The sequence below is a fragment of the Lutjanus erythropterus genome, chromosome 16 (genome assembly GCF_056507025.1).
Source record: "Lutjanus erythropterus isolate fLutEry1 chromosome 16, fLutEry1.hap2, whole genome shotgun sequence".
Lineage (NCBI taxonomy): Eukaryota > Metazoa > Chordata > Actinopteri > Lutjaniformes > Lutjanidae > Lutjanus > Lutjanus erythropterus.
The window spans coordinates 37198316-37210437 of record NC_139332.1 but is presented as its reverse complement, the minus strand read 5'-3'; the positions used below and the strand labels follow the sequence as shown (position 1 = coordinate 37210437).

General features: G+C 38.9%; 1 pseudogene and 3 gene segments (V, D, J or C); 3 read left to right on the top strand and 1 right to left on the bottom strand.

The window, feature by feature from the left end:
- Positions 1-2363: 2363 nt before the first annotated feature.
- On the top strand, positions 2364-2982 carry LOC146313615 (immunoglobulin kappa variable 4-1-like). The segment is given in 2 exon segments: positions 2364-2446; positions 2663-2982. Coding segments are annotated over 2 exon segments (357 nt in total).
- Positions 2983-3707: 725 nt separating this feature from the next.
- LOC146313614 (Ig kappa-b4 chain C region pseudogene) lies at positions 3708-4580 on the bottom strand (annotated as a pseudogene).
- Positions 4581-7999: 3419 nt separating this feature from the next.
- LOC146313613 (immunoglobulin kappa variable 4-1-like) lies at positions 8000-8887 on the top strand. The segment is given in 2 exon segments: positions 8000-8133; positions 8241-8887. Coding segments are annotated over 2 exon segments (435 nt in total).
- A 1998-nt stretch (positions 8888-10885) lies between these two features.
- LOC146313612 (immunoglobulin kappa variable 2-29-like) lies at positions 10886-11545 on the top strand. The segment is given in 2 exon segments: positions 10886-10990; positions 11207-11545. Coding segments are annotated over 2 exon segments (357 nt in total).
- The last annotated feature ends 577 nt before the right edge of the window (positions 11546-12122 follow it).

Here is a 12122-nt window from a genome sequence, read left to right as displayed (position 1 = left end):
AAAATGTTGTCTTGACTCAGTCAGCAGCCAAATCAGTCCAGATCAGTCAAACTGTTTCTATTGACTGTAAAGTCAGTCCAAAAGCTGCTCAGTACTCTGGACCACAGTATTATCTGGCCTGGTACCAACAGAAAACAGGAGAAAGTACTAAACTTCTGATCTACAGAACATCAGAGAGAGAAACTGGAATCTCGTCCAGATTCAGTGGAAGTGGAGCAGGGAATGGAGTCGACTTCACTCTGACCATCAGTGGAGTCCAGACTGAAGATGCAGCAGTTTACTACTGTCAGAGTTATCATTACATCAACAGTCAGCGTGTGTTCACACAGTGAAAAACAGTCGTACAAAAACCTCCCTCAGTCAGACTGAACAGAAACTGAACTTACTGCTGCAGCTGGAAGCTCCTGCAGAGACTGATACACTTCACTGAAGACACACACAGACATGTTAAAAGCACAAAGAGACTTACCAAATATTAATGTCCAAACACCCAACTGATGGAGAAATTAAGCTGATTTAAGTTTTGTTACTTAACCAGAAACATATCATATCCAGAAACCCTCAAAGGCACTGCATTTAACGTAAAAATATGCTCATATAGTGACATGACAAACCCAAGTCTATCAGACACAGATGAGCATATTGACCTGCTCAGTTTAACATTAAGGCCAAAACACACTGAAAATGTCGTGAGAAAAGTCAATTGAAGCTTCTATGGAACTGCAGGCTTCAGATTTAAAATTCAAACACCACAGAACCAGCAATATTTTAGGAAAAAGTCACTATTTATGTGCATTTCTTTCTTTCTTTAGTATTATTATTATTAATAATAGTTTATTTCTTTAATAAAATCTTGTCCTCTGAGGAGAAAAATCCTCTCCTGTATTCAGCTCAGTCTGTATAATGATGAAACAGTGTTTTTGTATTAATGCAGCAGGATCATTTCCATCAGTGAGGATGTTTTAGACCAAAGCAGACAGTAAACTGCACACAGACACACTGAGGACATGAAGAGGAGAGACACAGTCTGGACTCTTCATCATGACTTACAATAATGCAGCACAGTGACAAACGTTTTGTGGAGGAGACGAGCGTCTGTCAGTTTGGTCTTTACAGAGACAGATATTTAAATGTATAGTTTAAACCACAGAACTGTACAGTAACATCAGGATTCATCATCAATAAAGTATTATAAAAAATAATTAAGTATTTAAAAGTACACAAATCAGACATGGAGTGAAAAATCACACACCACAGAAGTGTACAGTAACATTATGATTCATGATCATAAAACGTTTTTATATGAAGTCGACATATTCTCATATTCTCTCTCTCTGCTGGGGATCAGCCTTATTTTTACTTTTACTTGGTTTCGGGTGGAGCTGCAGCTCCATCAGCACTCAGCTCATCTCCCTCCTCATATACTTCTGTTTCTTTGCATTGAGCCAGTTGCCTAAACAGACAAACCTGTTTACACTGTCAGGTGACAGAAGCTCACATCTTCTCAGCTATGAGGTGATTCATTTCCAGCAGCTGATTCAAACTATGGGTAAGGCCAATATAAGAGAACGTGCATTAATGGCACATAAAAAAAAAAAATAGTGGCATTAAAATGAACTTGAACTTTGAGACGGCTGAAGTGGTTTTGAGACATCACTTTAATAAATAATCAAAGTGTTGTCCTGAAAAACAACGCTGACTTGTTTTAGGGATGGAAGGTACCATATGAAAAGATGTTTGGACACATACAGGACCTGGAGTTTTTCAAAGAACTGCTTCATATTGATCTCAAGATTTTAAGTTGTTTCAATAATTAGAACTTTAGTTTTGTCTTTCATCAACTGCAGGACATTTGTGACATTAAAATAAAGACAACAATGAACTCAGTATTTTCTGTGTGTGGTTCAGTTTGTCTCATCCAGTTCAACACGTCTCCTTCACACGGAGTTGATCAGATTGTTGATTGTGGCCTGTTGGATGTTGGTTCTCTCCTCTTCAGTAGCTGTGTGAAATTACTGGATGTTGGCAGGAAGTGGAACACGCTGCTGTAAACTCTGATCCAGAGCTTCCAAAACATGTTCAATGAGTGACATGTCTGCTAATGAATGTTGATCAATGAACATCATGTCTGTCTGACTGATAAGGACTGAACCAGTTTAACAGTGTGACACAGAGGACAGCATGTCTCTGCAGTCTGTGTACATGAGGATGATTGAAATGTTGAGTTGTCCCAGCAGTGAGGAGGAAACATCATGATATGTTGAGGACAGCTACAGTTGACTGACTCTGTGTGTTTGCATATGTGTCCTGCCTCTCTGCTCCCAGACGTTAAGAGGACAGTGTTGATCAGTGTCTGTCCAGGCCTTTCAGAGACACTGACACGCCAGCAGCACAATGATGATGTCACTGATTCTACTGCTGGCCACCCTGGGGCTCCTTGTTCAGGGTGAGACTCTCTTGTGAAAACTTTGCTTCAGGATGTAACCAGGTTCACCACAATGATGTTCTGCTGTGATGGAGAAACACTGAAACAAGCAGCATTGACCTTCTTCCATCTGTTCTCCATGTTAAAGAAATGATTCTCTTCTGTTTGGATGTTGATCATCTTTCTCCAAACTGGATTTGTCTCAATAATTCTTCTCCTCTTTTTCATGTTTTCCAGGTTCATCAGGACAAATCATCCTGACTCAGTCTCCTGGATCTCAGTCTGTTGTTCCAGGACAGACTGTCTCTATCACATGTAAAACCAGTTCAGGTGTTAGCTACTACCTCGCCTGGTACCTTCAGAAACCTGGAGAAGCTCCTAAACTCCTGATTTATTATGCTACAACCCGTCAGTCTGGAGTTCCTGATCGTTTTATTGGAAGTGGATCTGGGACTGACTTCACTTTGACCATCAGAGGAGTTCAGGCTGAAGATTCAGGAGTTTACTACTGTCAGCAGGGTTACATACCGTTCACACAGTGATACAACGTCGTACAAAAACCTCCCTCAGCTGGAGAGGAACTGATCTGACTCAACAGCTGCACTGACACTAAAACAACAGAGGTTTGACTTAGAAAAACATCTAACAATAAATCACAGTGTGCATTTTAACACTAAATATTCAGTTTTTAAATTATTTCATTAAAACAGGGTCTGAAACAGCTGCACATTAAAGGAAACTTCTGTCAAAGTTTGATTTCAATTCTTTCATGAGTTTAATCCACAGAGTATGATAACTGTAAAAACTGTAAATATTATTTATTCAAATTGATTCATTTGTGTTTGTGTTTTTTTTGTTTAAAGGGACAAACACATTAATTAACATGAATACTTAAATCCATAATGTTAATGTGGCAGATTTAGTCATAAAAGGTCATTTTTATCTGCAGTCCCTGACAGGTTTATGGCAGATAAAAACCATGAAAAGATGACAAATATATGAAAAGTTTTGATCAAAGCTGTAACTGTCCTAAATTCTGTCCTTTTGTCATTTCTTTCATTTCTCTTTGTGCTTCTTCAACAGAAACAGTCTGTAAATATTTCCAGGGTTTGAACTGCAGATCACACTATTATTCACCCTTATGCTGATGATATTCTGCTTTTTATATCAGATGAAGAAAATATTTTTTAGACTTTTGTAGTTTTACTGAAAGGATCATTCATGTTCTTTGACTGCACTGTATGAAATTACAATATTAAAGTCCTAAACATTAAGACACTTTAGTAAAAAGAGATGATTGGATGATTTCTTGTTGAAATCTTCCTGACATGGGTTTTGTTCTAAACGTTTATGATTTCAGACAAATCTATAATGACTATAGCAGGAACAGTTTAACACTGCTGAAGACATTCATATTGATTGTGACAAGAAATTCTGCAATTCTCCTACAACTGTCACTGGTTTATACTGATCAAACAATAATGAGGAGTTTTATCTGAGAATATATACAATATATGATAATATATTACATATTCTTGAGAAATGAAAACATTTCTCTCATCTCATTTTCTCTCTGGATTTAATACAGTCACTGACAGCATTAAGAGAAAATGTATTGAGACACTTTGATGATAATAAAGATGAAAACAAGTGATTTGATGAACACGTCTTTATTCTGTTGAAACAGTGAAATAATATTGAAACAGTGCAACAAGCTAGTAAATATTGCTACTGAAAGATGTCAAATGAAAGAGAGAGATAGTTACAGAGTGCAGAGTGAGAGCAGTAGCAGAGTAAAACCAGCAGCAGAGTCCCAGTGAGTCAGGTCAGGACTGGGAACACTGGTCTCTCCTCAGTGTCTCTGAAAGTGGAGTCTGGGAGCCCTGGGTGGCCTCACAGGTCACAGAGCCCACCTTCCTCCACTGGTCTGCAGGGAGCCTCAGGGTGCTGCTCCAGCTGTAGCGGCCGTCCTTCTCCAGCACCCCGGGGCTCCTGCTCTCCTCCCAGCTGCTGCTGCTGCTGCTGCTGCCGTCCACCTTCCAGGACAGACTCCAGTCTGAGGGGAAGCCCTTGTTGGCCAGACACATGAGCGTGGCCTTCCCCTGCTGCAGCTCCTCACTGGAGGGGGGCAGCACCGTCAGGGTGGGGACGACTCGACCCACTGGAGGAGGAGACACAGAGACGATAGAAAGACAAAATCAACTCCACCCTGTTGGCTGCAGCAGAGGAGGCTGCTGCTTCTGTTGGTCTTCCTCAGATTGGATGAAACTGGTCTTCAGCGTTTCACTTCCTTCTCTGAGCTCAGTAACCATGGCAACAGATAGGCATCACTGATCACCCATGGCAACAGACAGGTTTCAGTACTAAAGATAGAACATTCAAACTGCCTCACTTTTACTCCAATGTATATTTATTTAATCTTGAAATGTCCTAAGTTTCATTAGTTGAAAATATGAGATCATAAGATGAAGAATTTCAGGCTTTTATTGTTTGAACTCTCTTCAGTTTTTCTTGTCTCAAGTTCAAACCTCATAACTGATGACATGAGTTTTTTTCTCCTCATGAAAGCAGAAATCATCACTGAACAGTTAAACTTCATCACTGAAACATTCAAATGAATTCTTTTAACTACTGAAATACTTTTTAAACTCATCAAATTCTAATAAAACATGTTGAATGACTTTAAGATCGTTAGTCGGAAAGAAAGATCCAGTAACACTCATGCACATTAAACACTGAGTCCAAAATATTAGTTGAGTTCATGAGAAAGAACATAAAAACTTCTACTTTTAACTCTATTTTCTTTAGACAGATGATGCAGGGGAGTTTTCTCAGAGGAATGAATTGATAAGAAATCAGAAAATTAAAGTGAAATCTTTAGTGCTACAAAATGATTGATTGGAGTGGATTTAAGTCTGTTTAAAGACACTTTGAAGCCTTAAAGAATTACTGCAAATGCATCAAATTTAAAGTATCAGACAAAATATTGTAGTCAGGTCTACAGCTATGAAATTCAAACAAATTATATATAAAATTGCTTTATGAAAGGAGTCAAAAGTACTTACAGTCAACATCCAGTCTGGTTCCTCCACCGAACGTGTACCACAGTGATACAAACTGGTTGAGTCGCCGTACAAAAACCTCTGACTGTAGAGAGACACGGCTCTCTGACTTTGACAACAACAAACTCAACAAACACATTCACAGTTTACACACACATCTTATAACTGCTTATAATATTCAAAAATATGAATGTTTATTGTAGTTTTTCTGTGTGAAATGTCATTTACAAGCTACAAACATTAATTTCCCATTCAGTAAAACAAACTGAAATAAGATACTTCTGAAGAAGAACTCTCAATAACTCTGGTCAAATGCAAATAATTATCATATACACATGTTTATTGTGGATTATGATTCATGAAAAATAAAAACTTTGTTTAAATTTGTCCATCAGTGATGTTGATTAATGTCCCAGTAAATTTGAGAGAATTCACAAAATATTCTGGAAGAAAATTTGTTCATCAAACTCAAATCAAAGTCACAGACAAATGAGAACTGACACATTCCTAATCAATACTCTGATAAAGTGATTGATCCATTGATAACCAGCATGATGAGAGTAATCCAAGTCCCTGTTGGAGTCAGTCAGAGCATTTCCATAGAGAGTCACTTTGCATCAGCAGCACCATGCTCCAGTGCTCTGGGAGAGTTTATAGTCCTGAGAGTTGAACACTGGATGACTGACAGCTGTCCTTCATGACAACAGAAGACACAGAAATCCTCCTCATCAAAAACATGACTTTGACCTCCGTCCTCATCTGGACTCTCCTCTGCTGCTGCTTCACAGGTAAAGTCCAGAGAATCAAACTCCTCTCCTCTATCAACATCCGTCCCTCTGAAATGAAGCCCACAAAACCATGACGCTGCTTTATGTTTTTGTCTCTGTGTCCTCAGAGTCCAGAGGACAGGTCACAGTGACTCAGTCTGGAGCAGTGAGCTCTGCTGTGGGACGCTCCGTCTCCATCACATGTAGGACCAGTCAGGATGTAGCTGGTTATTGTGGCTCCTGGTCCAACAAGCCTTGTCTATCCTGGTACCAACAGAGAGATGGAGAAACTCCTAAACTGCTTATTTACTCTGGTAGCAGTCGAGCATCAGGAATTCCAGGTCGTTTTTCTGGTCGTGGATCAAACAGAGACTTCACTCTGACCATCAGTGGAGTCCAGACTGAAGATGCAGCAGTTTACTACTGTCAGAGTTATCATTACATCAACAGTCAGCTTGTGTTCACACAGTGAAAAACAGTCGTACAAAAACCTCCCTCAGTCAGACTGAACAGAAACTGAACTGACTGCAGCAGCTGGAAGCTCCTGCAGAGACTGATACACTTCACTGAAGACACACACAGACATGCACATGTTTTAAAATTATGTTCACAAGAAAGAGAAACACAAGAACAAAACCAAGTGCTGAATCAAACTTATATAACATAATCTCTTACAATTTTTAGAAAAACAGATTTTCTGGCTAACAACACAAACAGCAGAGCTGCAAACTGTAGAAACAGAAAGTTAGTTTGTCAATACTATGAACATTTATTGTCCAGACTCTCACCACACATCTTTTAATATTAACCAAACTGAATCATGTAAACACAAGAGTATATGTCAAAGTGTGAGACAGACTTTAATCTGTAGCAGCTGGCAGCTGAAGAAGACATGACTATAGTCAAGAACTGGACACAAAGCAGCTAACATGTTTCTTTTTTGTTGAAAATTTAAATAACTAGTTAGTCAGGAACAGAGCTCCCTGTCTCTCACTCTCATTGAAAAAAGTCCCAGTAGCATCACATAAACAAGCTGGAATTTAAAGGGTTAAAGTTCTGAAAATGAAGATGAAAATGTTTTTTATGATCGACACGTAAGTTGAAAAAAAAAACATATTTATGAAAAAGTTTTTTGAAGAATACATTAATATCATATGATGAAAAATATGTTCTATACTAACTTTTAAAGACACAGAGGTCATTTGAAATCTTTTCATCTCATCATGTCTGGATTTCAGCCTTTTTACCTTCCTGAAACAAAAATCTATTAACAGACTTCAGAATGTTCTGAAGTCAGCTGCCAGGCTTTGAACCACAACTAGGAAACACCATCGTATCACTCAGTTTTAGCATCATTACTCTGGATCCCAGTATGTTTTGGAATAGATTTTAAGATTTTACTGAAGACTTTTACACACCAGGACATACTGTGAGATCATCAGGCAGAAGGTTTTGGTCTGCTCCACAGGCCTGGCTGAAAACTAAATGGGACATGGCCTTTTCAGTCAGGGCCTCGAGGCTCTGGAAAGATCTGCCCAAATAAATCAGGTCATCCAAGTCTGCGATTATAATCCCTTCTTAAAGTATACTTTTATCAGAGAGCCTTTCCTAATTTGATCTGAGTTTTAGCTGGTTTGAACTGTTGCTAACAGCAACCTATTTTAAATCAATAGTCAGTCAGAGCATTTCCATAGAGAGTCACTTTGCATCAGCAGCACCATGCTCCAGTGCTCTGGGAGAGTTTATAGTCCTGAGAGTTGAAGACTGGATGACTGACAGCTGTCCTTCATGACAACAGAAGACACAGAAATCCTCCTCATCAAAAACATGACTTTGACCTCCGTCCTCATCTGGACTCTCCTCTGCTGCTGCTTCACAGGTAAAGTCCAGAGAATCAAACTCCTCTCCTCTATCAACATCTGTCCCTCTGAAATGAAGCCCACAAAACCATGACACTGCTTTATGTTTTTGTCTCTGTGTCCTCAGAGTCCAGAGGACAGGTCACAGTGACTCAGCCTGGAGCAGTGAGCTCTGCTGTGGGACGCTCCGTCTCCATCACATGTAGGACCAGTCCAGAGGATGATGGTGATTGTGGCTCCTCGTTCGACGAGCCTTGTCTATTCTGGTACCAACAGAGAGATGGAGAAACTCCTAAACTGCTTATTTACTATGGTAGCACTCGAGAATCAGGGGTTCCAGATCGTTTTTCAGGCAGTGGATCAAACTCTGACTTCACTCTGACCATCAGTGGAGTCCAGACTGAAGATGCAGCAGTTTACTACTGTCAGAGTTATCATAGCATCAACAGTCAGCTTGTGTTCACACAGTGAAAAACAGTCGTACAAAAACCTCCCTCAGTCAGACTGAACAGAAACTGAACTGACTGCTGCAGCTGGAAGCTCCTGCAGAGACTGATACACTTCACTGAAGACACACACAGACACACACACACACACACACACACACACACACACACACACACACACGTTAAAAGCACAAACATATCTATATTTCAAACATTTTATTGAGAGTGAAGTCCAGTATGCACAATTCATTCATAGATTTACAGACATAGGGATTACTGATGTATGAATATACTGAACTAATCAATAAGAAATATACATTACTCATACACACACCAACCTCTTTACAAAATTAACAGAAAGCAACACAGTAGAAAAATAAAAAAAGAAAAGTAAGAAAAAAAAATAAACAAAGGATAAAAAATCCCAAACCCACTCACACCCTGCTGCATCACTCAAAGGATCTACTTTATAGCAGAAACAAAGACTTCTTATAAGCAGAGTTGAACTCTTCTTGTTGACCTCTCAAGATGAATGACAGGTTGGCATCAAATAAATTCACCTGATCATCCTGATATATCTGATCTTTTCCACCTCAAGGGTGTTGATGAGGTCATTAAACCACATTTTGACATCTGGAATGTCTTTAACCTTCCACAGCTTCAACAAACATTTCTTGGCAGACATAAGGCAATACTTAATAAATTGTCTATGATCCAGTGTGAAGTTGTTTAATCTCACATTAAGGACACATTAAATGACAGAGTACAAGAATGGCATCATTAAATGACACTTATCACACAGAGAGGAAACAGAGGAGAACCATTTATTAATCTTACATCTGGAAATGTATCATCTATGTACTATTTGAAGTTGTATTAGTGTCTGACATTGATAGAACATTAATTAATCTGTATTAAACTACGGTTCCATTGTTTCTCTGTAATCTGGATATTTCAGTCTTGTTCTCTCTGATGTGAGATGTGTCCACCTTTTCATCCTGCAGAAGTGTATCAAGTGTAAAGTGTTATTTCATTACCCTGGTATTTTGATTTGAGAAGTGTGGAAGGTGATTAGAGGACAGTCCCTGGGTTCTATGGGGAACAGTCTTCTCTTTCTAATAGCAGCCCTTCATGAGAGGCAGTAGGAGAGTGGAAGTAATACATCCATACACAGACATTTACAGGCCAGTACTAACGAGTAACGTTGGGTAGAGCTAAGCCTCCCTCTGTTTTGGATTTGCATGAATGAATCTTTTGTCTTCTGGGACGTTTGATATTCCAAAGAAACTGGGTGTTGATGGAATCTAGTTTAGAAAAAAGGCCTTTCTTAAATTAATTAGGACATTTTGAAAGAGATAAAGCAATTGGGGTACATGAACCATTTTAATTGTATTCACTCTGCCAATAAGTGAAAGAAGCAGAGTCCTCCAATATTTGACACACAACTGTAATCAAGAACTGAAAGGAGAAAAATTTTCTTTAAATAAATCCTGGAATTTTCTGGTATTTGTTAGGAGTCACTTTAAAGAGTAAGGGCTTTGATATATCATGGTTGTGCAATCTAACAGGCATACAGAGGACTGACAGTCTCAGTACATGGGACACACATCCCACCAACTGGGCTACTGGATCGTCTTACACTCCATCCAGACGTAAGGTGTCTTTGGTATTGTGCTGTGTGATGAAATTTTATAGTTGTGTTTTATTGTGAACAGTTCAAGGAAACTCTGTGCAACTGTCATGATATCTGCTGATATTTTTTATTGAATATAATTAATTGAAATTTAAGAGAAAGGATGACTTTAACATAAACCTGAGCAACAATTAATATTCAATACAAAACTGAACACCAACAAATACTATAGCCTGATAGTAAAGAATTTTTGAAAGTTATATATTGTCATATTACCATACCAAAACATATATCTACAAACCACTTTTAAAATTATGGTACTTAAAATCTGCATGGCTACAAAATCAATTAAATGTCCAGGAATGTTGAGAAACACAACCATGACAAGTGTGAACAACAGAGGACCCCGGATGGAGCCTTGAGGGACGCCATCATTTATATTGATAGAATCTGATGAATGTTGATCAATGAACATCATGTCTGTCTGACTGATAAGGACTGAACCAGTTTAACAGTGTGACACAGAGGACAGCATGTCTCTGCAGTCTGTGTACATGAGGATGATTGAAATGTTGAGTTGTCCCAGCAGTGAGGAGGAAACATCATGATATGTTGAGGACAGCTACAGTTGACTGACTCTGTGTGTTTGCATATGTGTCCTGCCTCTCTGCTCCCAGACGTTAAGAGGACAGTGTTGATCAGTGTCTGTCCAGGCCTTTCAGAGACACTGACACGCCGGCAGCACAATGATGATGTCACTGATTCTACTGCTGGCCACCCTGGGGCTCCTTGTTCAGGGTGAGACTCTCTTGTGAAAACTTTGCTTCAGGATGTAACCAGGTTCACCACAATGATGTTCTGCTGTGATGGAGAAACACTGAAACAAGCAGCATTGACCTTCTTCCATCTGTTCTCCATGTTAAAGAAATGATTCTCTTCTGTTTGGATGTTGATCATCTTTCTCCAAACTGGATTTGTCTCAATAATTCTTCTCCTCTTTTTCATGTTTTCCAGGTTCATCAGGACAAATCAGCGTGACTCAGTCTCCTGGATCTCAGTCTGTTGTTCCAGGACAGACTGTCTCTATCACATGTAAAACCAGTTCAGGTGTTCGCAACAACCTCCACTGGTACCTTCAGAAACCTGGAGAAGTTCCTAAACTCCTGATTTATGATGCGACAACCCGTCAGTCTGGAGTTCCTGATCGTTTTAGTGGAAGTGGATCTGGGTCCGACTACACTTTGACCATCAGAGGAGTTCAGGCTGAAGATTCAGGAGTTTACTACTGTCAGCAGGGTTACAGCTCGTTCACACAGTGATACAACGTCGTACAAAAACCTCCCTCAGCTGGAGAGGAACTGATCTGACTCAACAGCTGCACTGACACTAAAACAACAGAGGTTTGACTTAGAAAAACATCTAACAATAAATCACAGTGTGCATTTTAACACTAAATATTCAGTTTTTAAATTATTTCATTAAAACAGGGTCTGAAACAGCTGCACATTAAAGGAAACTTCTGTCAAAGTTTGATTTAAATTCTTTCATGAGTTTAATCCACAGAGTATGATAACTGTAAAAACTGTAAATATTATTTATTCAAATTGATTCATTTGTGTTTGTGTTTATTTTGTTTCAAAGTGACAAACACATTAATTAACATGAATATTTAAATCCATAATGTTAATGTGGCAGATTTAGTCATTAAAGGTCATTTTTATCTGCAGTCCCTGACAGGTTTATGGCAGATAAAAACCATGAAAAGATGACAAATTTATGAAAAGTTTTGATCAAAGCTGTAACTGTCCTAAATTCTGTCCTTTTGTCATTTCTTTCATTTCTCTTTGTGCTTCTTCAACAGAAACAGTCTGTAAATATTTCCAGGGTTTGAACTGCAGATCACACTATTATTCACCCTTATGCTGATGAT